The sequence below is a fragment of the Erpetoichthys calabaricus genome, chromosome 10 (genome assembly GCF_900747795.2).
Source record: "Erpetoichthys calabaricus chromosome 10, fErpCal1.3, whole genome shotgun sequence".
NCBI classification, from domain to species: domain Eukaryota; kingdom Metazoa; phylum Chordata; class Cladistia; order Polypteriformes; family Polypteridae; genus Erpetoichthys; species Erpetoichthys calabaricus.
In genome coordinates, this window is record NC_041403.2 from 156,443,130 (window position 1) to 156,461,721 (window position 18,592).

Sequence of the window (18,592 nt, forward strand, 5' to 3'; positions counted from 1 at the left end):
TTCAAAATGAACCACAGAACCAGGAACTGTGGGACACCCTCTGAATTTATAGGCGGAGAGCACGTAACTGAAGGGATGGCTGTAGTACCCAGTAAGGACACCCGTGGGGATTTATGGGAGTCGTAGTCCTGAGGGACAACCCTATTGGGGTCCTTGGGTGTTGCCAGGGGGAGCTGCAGGAAGAGGGACGCCTTGCTTCAGGAGACATCCATCTGACCCGGAAGTGCTTCTGTCGGGCTATGCCCCGTACTGGCAGTACTGACTCGAGGGTCTAACATAAAAGTGAGTTACAGCCTCCTCTAGTGAGCGAGAGTCAGGAGGCAAATTCGACTGGGGGAAAGCAGTGCAGTAGAGAGAGGAGAGGAGGAGAAAGGGAGAAAAGACGACTTGTTCTTGTGCTTGTGTATACAAGGTAAGTGTAATAAACACCCATCTATTTGAACCTGGGACTGTGTTGGTGTGTTTGTATTTTGGGGCTCACTGGCGACCCCTAGCCTTCACAATAGAAATATGATATCCATATATAAGACTAGACTCAAACAGACGAGACAGACAAACATAACATTTACTGGTATTCAGAGATCTGCCTTATCTTGGCACAGATAAATAGTTTTATGCTACTAAATCTTTGTTGATGATGTAAATTTATTGCTTTGTTGCTGCTCTGGGCTCAAGTGGAGGATTCTTCATGCGTGTCAGTGCTGTGTTGCTGCTTGCCTCAGTTCGGCCGTTTGCTGTATTATCTACAACTGCTTCTCACACCTTTTCAGACTACTAGCATACAGCTTCGGCTTTGCAGACAGAATCTCAGACTCACAAAGAGCAGAGTTTGTCAGCTTTGGCTCTCCAAGGAAGGGCGGCTCACAGCTTTTAGGTTCAGAGAGCAGGTTTCAGAGGTTTTCAGTCATTTTGGTGAGTTCTCCCTCCCTGAGAGAATTCCTGAACTTCACTTAATTTGCCATTTTCTGCATCTCCCTTGTTTTTTCCTTCTAGAGATGGGGTGCATGTGGCTTTAAAGGAAGTTTGATTTAATCCTGATCAGATTAAAGTCACTTCCATTTATAAAATCAGTATCTTCTAATAGGTGAGTTCTTCTGTCTATCAGAGTTGTCATCCTTTGAATTAGAGGTCTTTATCCTTGCTTGTAAGTCCATTTCGCACCTACTGGCTCAAGAAGTCTGCAGAGAGGCCTCTGAAGAGATGTCAGTTCAATTCTTATGTACACCTTTGTTATCAGATGAAGCAAAGGCAGATCTTGGTACAATTGGAGGAATGCAAGTGCATCCCTGTTAAATCTGCTTTCTTAACAGGTCTAGTGTGCCACAAATGCCTAGCAGAATGGGCAATGCCCACTTTGTCCTATGGTGTGAATGGGCAATTCCCTGGCACTATGATATAAAATACAACAGAGAAAAATCAGAGCCATACACATGTCAGTCAGTACATTGTATGTAAGGTGTATTTTACCTTATGCCATCCTGTACTTGAATACTATATTGCCATCTCTTTCAGTAAACTACAAGATGATAAAACTGTAGCTGAGATCTTACTAAACTTCCAGAGTAAAAATCACAGCCATACAGCAGTTGTATTCATCAGGCTCAATGTCTGCATAGATGATGTAAGACATTTAATTTGGTTCCCATAGCAGCAGACGTTCCTGGAGTTTGAAGACTTCAGTCACAGTACATGAAGTACAGCACAATGACACACTTACTAATGTTCTAAACTGCAAATTCCAAAATCACTAGGAAGGGGGTGGACCAGGTAGATCCAAGACTCACCGCAAAGGTTACCTCTCTCAGCCGGCCTGTGATTATTTGGGAATTCCCAAGAAGGAGTCTGAGGAAAAGATGTAGAGGTTAGGGTGGGCTGGTCTGTCCAGCTCACCATGTTGACAATGTGTCTAAAACTAACAATGGAACCCAAAAGGCTTAGTTTCTCCGGGAGTTATGATTTGCTTTCGTTCAAAATGTTTACAGCTTCATTTAAGGGTTTTGAAAGGTTGGTACATCACTCTGATAACAGTATAAAAAAAGTTTAATTAAAAACATTAAATATTTTAACAACTTTTACACTATGCTATTATGTTTTTTCTGTGGCTGTCCCATTTTGGGTTGGTTACGTGCCAATGCAGGACAACCATGACTTTAGAGGATATACACAGTAGGTCAGCTCAAACCCTTTTTGATTACCTCACTTTGTATATAGAAACCTTGATTGTTATTACTGTATTTTTGTTTATCGATTTCCTGGTTAAGACCCTTTGCTTTGATTCTTTTGACTTTGATTTTTGAAGCTACTTTTAGGCCTGATGACAGATTGATATTTGGTTAACACGTTTGACGTTGACATTTCTCCTCTCAATCCTTGTTAATAAAAGTCTGCTTCAATTTTTTCTGTAACTAGTTTTTGTTTTCATTTTTTCTGGTGTGAAGTGACCATGTCTCAATTATAATTTTAATGGACTTAAATTGACCAAATTGTATCTTAAGGCATTCACACTTTAGCGTTGTTCAGTCAATGTTCACCCATGGGCTCAGAATGGGGATGGAAAAGGTGAAGGATGTTATTTACTTTACAAAGAACTAAACAAATTTTCTTATTTAAGAAGTACCACTGACATGAAGGGATTGTGTTCAAAAAATGCTTTAGTTGCCTCACATTTTTATGCAATCGTTTTGTTCACCCCACTGAATTAAAGCTGAAAGTCTGCACTTCAACTGCATCTGAGTTGTTTCATTTAAAATTCATTGTGGTAATGTACAGAACCAAAATTAGAAAAAAGTGGTCTCTGTCCAAATATTTATGGACCTAACTGTAGTTATCTCTTGGGCGGCACGGTGGCGCAGTGGGTAGCGCTGCTGCCTCACAGTTGGGAGATCTGGGGACCTGGGTTCGCTTCCCGGGTCCTCCCTGCGTGGAGTTTGCATGTTCTCCCCGTGTCTGCGTGGGTTTCCTCCGGGTGCTCCGGTTTCCTCCCACAGTCCAAAGACATGCAGGTTAGGTGGATTGGCGATTCTAAATTGGCCCTAGTGTGTGCTTGGTGTGTGGGTGTGTTTGTGTGTGTCCTGCGGTGGGTTGGCACCCTGCCCAGGATTGTTTCCTGCCTTGTGCCCTGTGTTGGCTGGGATTGGCTCCAGCAGACCCCCGTGACCCTGTGTTCGGATTCAGCGGGTTGGAAAATGGATGGATGGATGTAGTTATCTCTTTCTTACTGAGCCAGGACAATAAAGGTTAAGAGTTCAAATGGATATTGGCCAAAAAGTTGTGTTCACCCTTGTCTACGGCAGTATGAGGTGCAAAAAGGATGAAGGTATTTCTAAATTAATACATTCAAATGTTAAACTGTGTTTCAGAGGAAAAAAAGCTATTTTAATTCATTTAGAACCCCCTTAAGAAAATTGTTACTATGGTAACAGTTTAAACTTAATAGGGTTGATGTACATAAATGTGTGTGTGTGTGTGTGTGTGTGTGTGTGTGTGTGTGAGAGAGAAAGAGAGCATGACGTTATTTCTGAATGTTTGCATGTGTGTAGTTAGTTGTTTTAAAATGCAGAGGACATAAGTGTGTGAATGAAGGTCAGAGGAAGTACAGTTGATGAATAATGCATGGGAGAAACGATTTCAGGAGAAGACAGAAAAAAATGATAAATGAAGGTATGAAAATGCAAAAGTCTGTATCAAAAAGAAAAGGAAAACTGCTTGCATTAGGAAAGAAGTAAAAAAGATATACAAAATAAAATATACAGTAAGCAAGACCCCTTTACCCGTATCAAAATTCTTGAATAAACAGGTCAAAGTATGATTTTATTTATTTAAAAAAAAAGCAGCTCCAGCATGCAGGGTGAACTAAATGAGTTATACAGAGCTATCATAAACTTGAATGCAGGCAAACAATTGCTGTCAGGAATTCCTGTTAATCTGTTTGGAGCTTCCAAAACAGTAGGGGGCAGAGTGGAGTCCGTCTACAGAATGCTTGGACTGAAGTAAGCAAATCTTCTGGACTGTCTCTAGTGTTGACTATGGTATGGAGGTGCTGGTGCTGTCAGAGGATCCATGATGCTGGAATTGATTATCAGAACCCCTGGGCGTTAAAGCCCCAACCACCCAGTACAGCAGGGAACTTGGCATTGGAAGGTAAGTGTTTGGCAAGAGCTCATTTGATAAGCAGTGCTTATGAGTGCCATGATCATGGCTGAATTTTGGGTTCTTATAGCCTTTTCCTATAGTGGAATCCATTTTGTGTACCATTGTTAGGGTCGTGTCTCATGTTGCTAGGGGTGTGGTCTCAGGAGTCGTGACCTCGAGTTCATCAGCAGATGGGATAAAAGGTCACTGGTTGCACTGAGCTTTATCCAATCTGCAGATAATTCCTTCTAAACCCTTATATACTCTCTTTGTTATTAATTTTTGTGTTTTGCCTGAATTTTGACTGTGATTTGTGTCTCTCGTTTGAGTTTCGGTTGTTTTGCTTTATGTTACTTTTGTTTGTTTTGCCTTTTGCATGCATCTCCTGGTTAAACTCTAGAAATTAGTTATTGGCTTTCCTGTTGAGTCAAGAGAGTGAGCAAATGACCCAACCATTCCATGCATACGTTAGAGACATCTAGCGTATAGACAAAAATGCCTTTGAGGACAATTCATCTTTATTTATCATTATCAATTTTGTGTGTTCATTGTTTCTTCATTGTTCAGTAAGGATTCCAGCCCAATAAACTGTTCTTATTTTTACACCTTTGGTGTCTGTATTTTCTCTTCGGGTTTGGGCACACCTTATGTCTCATAGTCCACACATGTCTCATGTGTCAGGAATCAGAGGAACTGCAGCTAGCAAGGGGTCCTACATGGCATAAGCAGGACCCGATGAGGACCTTATAATGTGCAGTAAGAGCAGTGCTACAAGGTTAGATGTGTTGTTGCCAATGGAAGTAACTACTTTACAGCCCCAATGATGATAAGAGGATGATGGGAGTTATAAAATAATGGGATAAGAGTTCCTCACTGTTATTGTTAATCTGTGAAATTCGCCAAAGTATTTTTTGTGGCAAATATGCTGTGTTTACCAGTGACGCCCTTCGGTGACATTTCCTTGAAATTCACCATGTAGCCAGCTTAGGCAAACTTTTTCCCAGCGCCCCATGATGCTTTGTGAGGCCAGTGTACCATCTCAGAGCTATAGCAGCCAGTGTTAGATGTGATAGTCCCCTGATACTAGTAGTAGGCTAAAAATTAGTGGAAAACTTGCAAATACTGTACATTTTAACACAAAACATACACGCAGATGGAAGCTGCATATGTGTCAGTCAGTGTATTCGTGTCTTAAAGGTAATGTCATTTTGTACGGACTTGTATGTGACCTGTGTGTATTACTTTAGCCTACATCTTTAGTAATATTACCCAAAGTGCTGTGTAACTGATGCAAACAGTGAACAAGAAAAAGTGTCAGGAAAAAATACCATTATTCTGTTCAAGAAAGGTGAGTACCTAGTATTGAATCTGTGTAGTAAGCGTTAGTGAATTCATGCTTCCCATCTACCACTGTCTGTAAGACATAATGATCACCCCAGCATAGATGGCAGACACTTTGCTAGCCCTTAAAAGACTAGACACTTAAAAGACCATTGCACCATTAGCATTCGCTCAAAACTAGTTCAGGTTCTCCTTCCCCACTGAGTTTCATGAATCTCATTAATATTTTTGAGGCAAAGGAAATTCCGTGGGGTTCTCTCATCACTTTTCACTGTTATGATGGCAGCACAGCAGGGAGGCCCATTATAGTATGTTACTTTGACCAGGCTTCCTGAGGTTTGCCTAACACTTTAATTGTGGCCTCAGGCCCAAAACCCTTATGACACCTGGGTCCAGTAAGGGGAGTTCTAAAAGGTTCTAGAGTGCTATATTGATTCCAGAACAGGTTGAGGCTCCATAAGTTGTCACCAGCTAGTGCTTAAAGGCTCTAGATGGCCTGATCTGTTGTGAACTTGGATTGAAGAAGTGAGTTAAGACAAAGGCTTGAGTGGGGAGGCCAGAAATTCCAGGGCAATATGAGGAAGATCAGATGGTGGTGCACTTAATCAGTTTGTGGTTTTCTTTTCATCTTTGTTTTGTAGTTTTTACTTTCTTGTATACATAGTGTAAAGAAAGTATAGAAATTGTTAAAAAATTTGACCTTGAGATTTTAATGAATCTTGACGTTTTAGACCTTCCTGAATCCAAAAATACTATTGTGTAAACACAATAACTCAAACGATTTACCAGAGCCTACGAAAAAACTCGATCCGTACCACCTTAAATCGCTTCGCACCTCTCCATCAGTGTCTTTTGTCCTGTAAATGTGTCGATAAGCAGCAAGTAGCCTGCTATTCCATCCCCCCACCGCAGCACAGTTTTCTCTGTTCAAGTCTGTTTACCTGCGTGTCAGTTGCTTAGAGTTGTATAGAGTGAGAAGTCAAGCAAAATGACACCTTTTATAAATACTGTATCGTTATTTGGAACACGTGCATTTCATGTGTGTTCCGTGTCTACAACAATAAACACATCGTTAAAACAGAAACGTTTTTCATGTTTTAATAATAATTGACAAAATGTAGACATGAAGTGTATAATGTGTTAAGCCTGAATTCCAAATAAACACTTTCACAAAATATAATAGAACAAGTGCACTTCTATTCAAGAATATAACTGCAGAAAAAGAACCCGCGTTAGGGTGCGACATTGACACGCATTTGCTACAACCGCTTCGGTGGCACAACGGTATCAACTGTTGACTGGTATATAAAACTTCACGGGTTCGAGTTTGTTTTGAGAAGTGAGCTGCTCTTATTCTTACTATTTTAGAATAAAAACATACGTTTGATTTCAGTCTGTAACAGCCGGTGTAAATGTATGATAATTGTAAAGGTTAGCTCTGTTTTTTTTTTTTTTATTCAGTTTTATTCTCTCAGTCGCGTTCACGACTCATCATAATCCTAATTAAATGTAGCTAAATACAGTTGTACTTATACCAATTTATTGCAACAAATATTATATAATACTAACACTTTTTCTATGTTTTTAGGTGACTATAACTCTTTTTACTTTGTACGTAATCCATGTAATGCATATGTAATCATGAAAAAATTCCACCACCATTTTCGACTTCCCTAAGTGTGAAAATATAATTTTAATATAAAGTTTGATTATATATAGAGATAAATGATTGTGTATCGATATTATCAATTAGTTTTGATGAGAAAGAAAGAGATATGATATTTGAGGTATATTGTACAACTGGAAGTGGTTCTGATGGACCTTTTCCTCTATCTCAGTGTACGAGAAAGTCGAGGGAAGCACACTCCCGATTTTTCTTATTTCTATTCTTCATACTTCTTTATATTTTTATCCTTTCTGTGGTTTTGTCTGGCCAAGCTTTACTTTGGCATCTGAGTGCCCCCTTTTATCCAGAATAGACAACACCCATTAATTCAGAGAAGTGCACTTACAAATAAAATAACGATTTCTAAATAAATGTCTACAATAATGTCACAAATGAATTCCAAGGAAATTTTGCAGTGGCATTATGTCATTCTTGGAACTGTTATAAGTTGTTTTTTGTTCTCTTGTGTGATTAGGTATTGGTTTATCAGTTTATTGACCATTTTGGGTTTTTTTTATCAAGCATTCATTGACAATTTAAAAAAATAGTACATTAAAAAGTACACAGAATATACTTTACCTTACACCCTGTAAGTACTAAGGGTCTTGAACTGATCATCATTTTGGCTTTTACATATTAGGTGTCCCAGACATTTTTCACCACAAGTTGTTTTTTTCAGGTTTTTGAAGTCTTTAACTTGCTATTTGAATTTTTTGGTTTGTTGACTTTTGGATACATCATTTTGGTTTTCTTTATCAGTTTTTGTATGTCTTTTACTTCTAATTTCCCTTCTCTGCATTTCTTTAAATTTTATATTTTTAAAGTGGCGTTTTGATTTTTGTGTTAGAATTTTGTATTTTTCTACTTGAAAAATTACTTTTTTGAGTTTTTGAATATCATTATTGTGATTACCAGAACACAATGTAAAGATGTGAAGCTTCTAAAGTAGGGCTGAAAACAAGAGAGCATCTAACCGAGCCTGCCTAAAAAAAGCTTGCCTTCCAGCAACCTGAGTGACCACTCAAAACGCTGGCTTCAGCCTACACCTCGTCAAATAGCATTCTGGATTCAAAATACTCAAAAATATAAGGACAGACCCAAAAAATAATCAGAATGACCCATTAGGGAAGGGATCACCATCAACCCCTGGCTTATACAGAGTAATGCAATAAAAAGTCTTTAAAAAACGAGAACAAAATTATCAAAATATATATATTAAAAATCAAGCAAAAGGATTTGGATAAAAGGCATTCCTGAATAAAACACTAATCCACAACCCATAAATCGTAATCCAAGAAACATAAGCACAATTAAATTACAAATCAGAGAACAAAGAAAGAGCAAATCTACCTCACTCACCTCCAAAGTGCATACAATGTACCGCTGAGGAACTGCCGTTTCCTGTGAGCCTTTATAGGACCTTGAGCAATCTCTTAATGAAGACTGACAGGTAGCCCCGCCCACAAAGCACAAGCAACATGGCAGAACACTCATATACAACATGGAAACTAAACAATGAATGAAACCAATAAAAAATCCATTATACAAATAATAATTATAAGTAACTATATTAATATAAATGAATAAAGAAAGGAGCCAGGATATTGACACTGGATTAGACCTAACAATCATTACTTATTTTAAAAAATTAAATAAATGAAGAGTTTTGATGTCTCCAGGGTTTTTGACAATGTCTCCTTTCTTAATGTACTTTTTTTGTTCACAGATCATATGCATGAATATGTGGGCTCCCTGTGTCATTCATTGTTGCTGTAATAAAATATCTTTCCACTTGCAAAAAAATAAAGGAAGTTAACATAGAAACTTTATTAAAAATATTGATGAAAATTTTTTTTGGGTGACAGTCTACCATATTATACCAGTTGGTTTAGTTTGTCCATTCACCAATTTCTGCATAATGCCCCCCTGGCAAACACAGCAATACAAGCACAGTAATCAGTAAGACACATGACACAGTCATTCCAGCCTTACCATTTTTACTAATGTCGAGCTCCTTAAGGTTCACAAGGCTGGCAATGGTTGTTGGCAGGTTGGAAAGATCATTGTCAGGCATACTCAGTTTTCGCAGTGCTTGGCAGTTGAACAATTGCTGAAATTAGAGAGAGAAACAAAGTGTATGCATTAATTATCCAACTTTATCAGATGGACATAAATTATAGAATACTTCCTGGCTAGGGCGGCATTTCACATCTCTGACAATAAGACAGCTTTCAAATAAAAGACATAGCTCTCCACTCCATAATACAAAACAGCTTTAAATAGATGCTCTCCCTTGGTGGAGTTTCATGCATTTGCATGGAGCAGGCATGTCTTGTGTGTATCTAAAACAGAATATGTACAGTAAAGAGGTCAGATCACTTGTCATCTAAATTTAAATCAGCCCAGTATGTGTGCATGGCCATATGTAGTCTGTGCTGGACTAACAACCTGCCCAGGATAGGGTTCTGGTGGGCTTCATGGTCACCTTGATAAACAAGTTGGTAAGTAGATAGATAGATAGATAGATAGATAGATAGATAGATAGATAGATAGATAGATAGATAGATAGATAGATAGATAGATAGATAGATAGATAGATAGATAGATTTGCAATTCAAAACATGAGATTTGCAGAAATTTTATGTTCATTAAAGGATACAGGTTTTCTTCACACACTTGACCTTTTAATAAGATATATATATATATATATATATATATATATATATATATATATATATAGTCCCCAGGTTACGGACACCTGATCTACAACATACAAACGGGGCCGCAGCTGCGACACATGCGCCTCAGTAACTGCCGCTCCGTCATCTTCGGCCCGGGGACACTGCAAGCGGTGGCTGGACGGAGGCTGGAGGGGGTCGATTTCGCTACTCGCGCAGTTTAGTGTCCGTCGGGCGGCTCCCAGCGGCAAGCGGTTTCACTGCCCGCCCCCCGCTGCAAGTGGTGACCCTGTTGTGGCTGAATGGAGGCCATTGAGGTTGAACGGGGAGGCGGGGGGTAGCATTGTAGTGTGCCTTGGTGTTGTATTTATTGTTGAAATAAATGGACCATGCAATGTAGTCAGTTCTTCCTTAACTTTATTCACACTTCCTCCTTTCCTCTCTCTCCTTTACCTTCCACCCCTTTCCCCACAGCGACCTCTACCTCCTGACTGATTACATCAATATCCCACACTTGGATGGCTGCGTGTTGAATGGGTGCGGTGGTGCGGCGGGACACTGCAGTCAGCATATTGTAGTGGAGGTGTCATTCTCAATAGCAAGCCTGCTTGTACTGTTACGCACATAGCAGGAAGTTGCCTCTTGTCAGTACAGGGGTGGTCCAGATCTAATTCGCAGATCCAGATCGTCTGGATGACTTTGATTTATGCTGGGACGATTCCAGTTCGGCGCGAAGACGATTCTTCGTGTTGTTAGTTCACACACTTCTCGATGGTCCGGGATTTTTTGGGTGATTTTCTATGTAATAAACTGAATAAGTTATAGTGTAATGAAAATTGCATAATTAGATCTGGACCACCCTATACATCAGACGTGTTGACGACTGGTGCCTAATCTGCTGTGATCTCGTGTACAGTGCTGTACAGAAGAGCTCATCTTAACGTTTTGTCTTCACCCTTCAACAATGTCTCTGAAACACAAATCTGATGCAAGTGCTGGTGCTACAGTAAAGAAGAGAGAAACCATCACCATTGAAAATAAAGTAGAAATAATAAAAAGGTCAGAAAGAGGTGAGACTCCATCATTCATTGGCAGAGCACTTGGTTACAGTCGGTCAACAATAACATTTATTAAAGTAATGTACCTGTTCCGACTTATATACAAATTCAACTTAAGAACAAACCTACAGTCCCTATCTCGGACTGCTTGTATATACAGGGTATTTAGAATCCTGGTTAGGACATATACACACATATTCTCCATAACTATTCCAGATTTTATTGTCTTACAACATAGTTTTAATGATCAACTTAAAAAAACGACAATGCAAGAAAATGCACTAAAATGTGATTCGTATGGCAGCATGGAAAACGTTTTATTGCCCCAGCAATAAGGCTGGATTGTAATATCCTAGAAATTGTACTTGTTCAGGAAGCGAGGAGGCACCATTACCGACTGTCTTGTCTCTTTTTCTACCCATAGTTCCGAGAATGTGGCCAATGAATGCCACAGTCTCTACCCCTTCCGGTACAGAGACTATAAGAGTAGGCTACTACCAGAAGGAGGTGTCTCATTTGGGTACAAGCCACCCACCAGGCGGACAACTCTTCTGAGCCCTTTTTTCTCCAGCCAATGGCTGAAGCTGCATTTTGTTGCTTTCCGTATTATCATACGTCTGTTATTTTGTTTCAAATTATCATTTCAGTAAACAGGTGACCCAGTTGGCACCCCAACATTTCATATGAACTCCTACATTCCTTTTGGTTGACAACATATATATTGTGACCACTAGGGGTGCCAGTGAGCTCCAAACCACAGACACAATATCACTCAACACAATTCCGGGTTTAAATAAAGAATTTGTATTCCTCACCAACACTCTTTAGTGAACACAGCCAAAAAGACAGAAGTATGACCACAAGGTTCTTTCTCTCCTTCAGCCCTCCTGATGAGTATCACCCACTACCTCCTGACTCCGACTCAAAGAGGTGAGGAGAAGCGATTCCTTTTACCTCTGACTCGGGAGTACTTTTAGTGCTAGGACATGGTCCTTTGAAAGTACTTTTGGGTCAGGGGGAAGTACCACGAAGCAGGGATTGTAAACCCCTGCAGCACCCCTAAGTGGCACCCACAGAACCCAAAAGGGATGTACTCCGGAACACCAGTTCCCAGCATGCCCAGTGGGTATACAAATGGCTACTTAAAGCCACATAGCATATTGGTGGAAAAAATATTCACCAGTCATCATCTCCTCTGGCTTATCCATTGTTCTAGCTGGGTAAGAATCCCTGTTCAATCCCAACCAGGATTCCAAATATATATATTTGGATTCATTCAAATATATATATCTGTCACTAAATATATATATATATAGTGACAGATTGGGGGCGCTCTCGCTCCCTTGAACCCTCAGACACCACGTCAGACACCAGGTAAAAGTCCAAAGATGAATATTTATTATAATAATAAAGTGCACAAAGCACCACCACTCCACAAATCTCCAATAAACAATACACAATCAATAATCCTCCACTCCCAGACGCTTAGCCACCCTGCCTCCCAACTCAGCTCGCCCATCTGGGATTTCCCACAATCCTTTATAGTCCATGACCCGGCAGTACTTCTGAACCCTCAGTCCATGTGACTTCATAGCACTTCCGGGTCAGATCAAAAACTCTTCTTTTTCATCCCGGAAGCACGTCATTCCTTCTGTCCATGTGACTGGGACGTACTTCTGGGGTGTAGGGAAAATAGATGTCCTAGTGTGTCCCTGCAGCGACTCCTGGTGGTCCCTATGGTAGCCAGCAGGGCTGTGCATAAAAACTCCGTTGTCCATAATTTCCTGCTTGCATTCGGGGCACCTCCATGCTGCAAGGAGGGCTCCATCTAGTGGCCTGGGGGTATTGGCCGGGATGAATTACCGGCCATATCTCACAATATATACTTATTAAAAAGTCAAGTGTGTGAAAAAAACCTGCGATCCTTTTATGACCATAAGATTTCTGTAAATCTCATATTTTGAATTACAATTTTTCATTGACTTTTGTTCCCAAATGAATGACAGACTTTAATATCTTAAAAAATAAAGCAAAAAACCCTTTTGTATTTAATTGAACACCAGAGACATGGAGAATTTGTATCTGACTCCAACACAACGACATTAAGCGTTGCACTTTAAAAATTATTTTCATCTCATAGAAAATCTCCTGAGGATGTAATCCTGTATCTTAACATATTATTAAATACAAACTGACATCTAATGTGAACCATAAACTAAGATATTCAAAGGCAAAACCAAGTATTTTAAGAATATAGTAAATGTAAGGAAAGATAACTGAAGTCTAGCACAATCTGTTCAATATTTTATAGTAAAAATCTAGTAATAATTTTATTAGCAGCATTCATTTTAAATACTCTACCCACCCTGTCTAAGAAATGTTGACGTTCTTTCTTCCATTTAGGGTCATGCTGTCCCATGAGGAACAAGCCCTGAATGAGGGCTACTCAAACTAATTTTAGTTTGGGCAATTAACCTAATAATTAATTCAATTTATATAGCCCTTTTTCAACTACTTAAAGTGCTTTACATATTTAGTGGGGAGCTACTTCACCCGCCACCAATGTGTAGCCCCCCATCCTCAATGATGTAACCCAGTATTATATTATTAGTTGCAAGCCTGTTCAGGCCCGGCTAGTACTTTGGATGGGAGGCCATCTAGGAAAAGCTTAGGTTGCTACTGGAAGAGGTGTTGGTGTGGCCAGAAGGGGGCGCTTAACCTGTGGTCTGAATGTCGATCCCAATGCCCCAATGCAGCGACAGGGACACTGTGCTATAAAAATGGCGCTGTCCTTCGGATGAGACATAAAACCGAGGTCCTGACTCTCTGTGATCATAAAAGATCCCTGGGCATTTTTGATAAAGAGTAGAGTGTTTCCCAAAGTCCTGGCTAAACTGCAGGTTATGGCCTTGTCCATTGTAGCCCCCTAATAATTTCCTTTCCATTATTGGCTTTCCCTTTCATTCACAACTTCACCACCTAATAGCTAATTTTTGGTTAGCATACTGGTGCCATAATCGCTGCTGTCACATCATCCAGGTAGGTGCTACACATTGGTGGCTCCCCTCAGTTTATGTTAAACACTTTGACTAGCAAGAAAAAGTGCTGTATAAATGTAGTTAGATGAATCAATATACATTTAATTAATTAATGAAGGTAAAGCACAAGACTACTGAATGTTGAATCCACATATCCTGTTTTCCATTTCTGTTCAACGATGGGTATTATTTAATTCTTATCAGTAAAACCAGAAGACAGGGAAGGGAAAATCTTCTTGTATTTTATTTAAATAGTAGACAAAGTTCATGATTAATAAATGTAAAGCCGGAGAACTGAATAGTGAGAAGCAGTTGAATGCACAAGACGAAAAAATTAATTGTAATCAAGGAACGCAATATGGGTCGATACCAATGAGTCTAATACTTTCTGTTATATTAAAACCATAATGTAAACCAGAGATTATAGTCAAAAAGAAGGGTAAGGATTTGAGATCAAAAAATACTAGAAAGAAGAGTTTTAGGAAGTTAGATAGATAGATAGATAGATAGATAGATAGATAGATAGATAGATAGATAGATAGATAGATAGATAGATAGATAGATAGATAGATAGATACTTTATTAATCCCAATGGGAAATTCACATTCTTCAGCAGCAGCATACTGATACAATAAATAATATTAAATTAAAGAATGATAATAATGCAGGTGAAAAACAGACAATAACTATGTATAATGTTAAATGTTAATGTTTACTCCCCCGGGTGGAATTAAAGAGTCGCATAGTTTGGGGGAGAAACGATCTCCTCAATCTGTCAGTGGAGCAGGATGGTGACAGCAGTCTGTCGCTGAAGCTGCTCTTCTGTCTGGAGATGATCCTGTTCAGTGGATGCAGTGGATTCTCCATAATTGATAGGAGCCTGCTGAGCGCCCTTCGCTCTGCCACAGATGTTAAACTGTCCAGCTCCATGCCAACAATAGAGCTTGCCTTCCTCATCAGTTTGTCCAGGCGTGAGGCGTCTTTCCTCTTAATGCTGCCTCCCCAGCACACCACTGCGTAGAAGAGGGCGCTCGCCACAACTGTCTGATAGAACATCTGCAGCATCTTATTGCAGATGTTGAAGGACGCCAGCCTTCTAAGGTAGTATAACCGGCTCTGTCCTTTCTTGCACAGCGCATCAGTATTGGCAGTTCAGTCTAATTTATCATCCAGCTGCACTCCCAGATATTTATAGGTCTGCACCATCTGCACACAGTCACCTTTGATGATCACTGGGTCTATGAGGGATCTGGGCCTCCTAAAATCCACCACCAGCTCCTTGGTTTTGCTGGTGTTCAGGTGTAGGTGGTTTGAGTCGCACCATTTAACAAAGTCATTGATTAGGTCCCTATATTCCTCCTCCAGCCCATTCCTGATGCAGCCCATGATAACAGTGTCGTCAGCGAACTTTTGCATGTGGCAGGACTCCAAGTTGTATTGGAAGTCTGATGTATATAGGCTGAACAGGACCGGAGAAAGTACAGTCCCCTGTGGCGCTCCTGTATTGCTGACCACAATGTCAGATGTGCAGTTCCCAAGACGCACATACTGAGGTCTGTCTGTAAGATAGTCCACGATCCATGCCACCAGATATGAATCTAATCCCATCTCTGTCAGCTTGTCACTAAGGAGCATAGGTTGGATTGTGTTGAAGGCACAATGAATTATCCAATTCAATGATGGATAGTGAAGTGTTACGATGCACGGAACTGCAACTTCTCCCAGCCCAGAATATCGTATAACTAATGGAGCCCAGGAAATGGCCACATCCCGTAAAAACTAGATGGTATCATGGAGACACTAATAAAAACAATAAATATAAAAAATCATATTAACTTCCAGAGTGCATTGAAAAAAAGAAAATTGACTAGAAATATTCTAAAATTCACAGAACCAATGTTCCCATGGCTTGGACTTTTTCAGAGTAGAGATTCGTAACGATTTTAAGGATTTCAATATTTCATTGTTGAGTTGCAGCCAAGACCTAATCCAGTACAACCCGGCCCCCCAAAAATATATGTTTTATGTCATCTTCATTCATGATTTGGTTGTCTGATATGTATATTATATATAAACATCTACGCGTGGAAATGTGTGTGCCGGTAGTGAGAGGTGGAGTCTGGGTAAGGGTTCCACCTCCGAGGATACACAAGCGAAACCTCAGAAGAAAGAGTCACTTGCTTCATCGGCAAAACGGTATCCCTTTTACTTTTCCTCCTGCTATTAATACACAAGCGATGTGAGCACGTCGGCAAAACGAAACCTCGGAAGAAAGACAGTCGCTTAGCCGCTAATGCACAAGCAATGCAGGCACATCGGCAAAACAAATCCTCCTAGGAGAGAGATGCCCAGAATAGTTCCTTTCAATTACCTGACATCTTTTTCTGACGATTTCATTCATTTCTAGGACGCACGGGCTTACACAGATAGTAAAGTTTATTTGTGTTACTCTGTCATTGCTTGTGTGTAAGTTTCGATGCCTTAGCTATTTTCCAAGTGTTTTTCCACTGCGAGGAACTGCTGTCCGGCTTATAAATTGGTGGGTCTCCCATAGTTCTGGTGGTTTATTGTGAATGTTCTCTGGGAGTTTGATTAGTTCTTGCTCCTTTCCTGTTCTTTGTTAGTCTTGAGATTTTTGACATGCATGCTCTGTTTTTGATTACACATCTGGATTTGTGTATTCTGCGCTTGCCTTGGATTGCTTTGAGTTTCTAATCAACTCCATTTTGCTATTGTGCTCTACGGAGCTTAACCATGTGACTGAGCATTTTTTTGTGAATAATAATTTTATTTTTATGAAGTTTCTGTGTGTGTCTGTTTATCTGCCAAGGTTTGGTGTTATATCCCTCTCTAGTGGATACTATTAGAAGTGCTTTTGCAACTTTTTGTTACTTACGTGTCATTGGACTCCTAGTTATAACGATCATACCATACTATTTTCTAAGACCAAACCTGAGCAGTGCTGCAGGGGGATTTCTATATTAAAAAGAAATTTGAATTTAACATCCACACTTAATTTTCATATGTTCATGTAGTTTCTTGCATATGGTCACAATGACGAAATCACTTTGACATATCTGATCCTTTGTTCACTGTGATTTGTTAAATGTTACTAATTTGATTCAGTTAAGGGTGATAACTCTTTAAGAAAAACAACTAATGAAAAGCAAGAAACAATGATAAACACTCTAAATTATGCTTGAAAAAGCTATGATAAGCATTTCTTGGACTTGATATTTCTGTTTCTAATATTAGAACAAAAAAGGCCAGCTAATTGAAGAAGACAACTAAACTCAACTTAAAGGAATACATCTGTCCCTGATTGCAGGATTGGTTGAAACTAAAGCCCAATGCAGTGAGACTGAATGTCACTGTTAAAGGTTACATACTTTATATTCATCCATTAGTCTGACTCAGGGTTAGGGGAGAGGAAGCCCATTCTAGTGGTAATGTAGAAACGACTGAAATTAAATAACTAGGCAGGACAGCCGGTCCTCACAGGACTCACTTGACCTACCATGAATGGAAATGGGATATGAGAAGAAAACTAGGGAACCTGGAGGACAACTAATTCAAATATGAGGATATACATTAACATAAATACTATTAAAGCAAACACTGTTTTTGCCATTAACACTTTCGGAGAGATGGAATATGAGTTGGTGGAGCTCATAGAAATAAACCATTGATACAAACATGAAGTATATCAGAGGACAACAGCATTCATTTCATTCCTTCAGCTCACAATTCAACACCATATTCATATTCATCAAATTACCTTGCCCTCCATAATGATTGGGACGTTTTTCATTGATTTACTTCTCTGATCCACAGTTTAAAATTACAGATCAAACAATTCAGATGTGGTTAAAGTGCACATTGCAGACTATCATTTAAGGGTGTTTGCATACATTTTGGTTGCACCATGTAGAAATGACAAAGCTTTTTACATTGGACCCCCATTTCAGGTCACTATTAATGTATGGTACACAGCAATGGCAGGTCTATTAAAGCCATTATATTTAGGACTTCGTCATTTATCCCCAGCATGCAATGACTGCTTGAGGTTTGCGATTCACAGACATCAGCAGGTGCTGAGGGTCTTCTTTGGTGATGCACTATCACGCCTCTAATGCAGCCATCTTCAGCTCCTGCTTGTTTCAGGGGCTTGTCCCCTTAAGTTTTCTGTTTGGCATATTGGATTTAAATTGGGTGACTGGCTTAGCCATTCAAGATTTTTCAATTTTTTAGCATTTTGTTGCCTCAGCGGTGTGCTTGGATCATTATCTTGTTGCAGGATGAAGTGCCATCCATTGAGTTTGGAGGCATTGAGTGGAACTTGAGCAGATCTGAGGTTTCTACACACCTCAGAATTCATTGTGCCACTGCCGTCAGCAGTTCATCATCAATAAAGGGAAGTGTGCCAGGACCTGTAGAAGCCATACATGCCCAAGACAGAACACCCACTCATTTAACAGATGAAGTGGTTTGCTTTGGAATCATGGGCAGTCCTATTTTGTCTCCAAACTTCACTCTTGCCATCACTGTGATGCTGGTTCATCTTTGTCTCTTCAGTCCATTAGACCTTTTTTCCCAAAACACAGAATGTGGGAAGTAACAGTTCATTTAATTAGCCCAAGAGTCCAATTAAATACAGAAGCTGATTGGAACAAAAACCTG

The 18,592-nt window shown here is 39.7% G+C and overlaps 1 protein-coding gene across 4 annotated transcripts in view; it reads right to left on the reverse strand.

Annotated features, from left to right (window-relative positions):
* The window catches only part of lrrc7 (leucine rich repeat containing 7), a 542,484-nt gene that overhangs the window by 275,842 nt on the left and 248,050 nt on the right, over positions 1-18,592 (reverse strand). For all 4 annotated transcript variants that reach the window (XM_051932508.1, XM_051932506.1, XM_051932505.1 and 1 more), the window contains exon 4: positions 9,131-9,248. In XM_051932508.1, the coding sequence (XP_051788468.1) occupies positions 9,131-9,248 (118 nt within the window). The remainder of the gene's footprint in view (positions 1-9,130; positions 9,249-18,592) is intronic.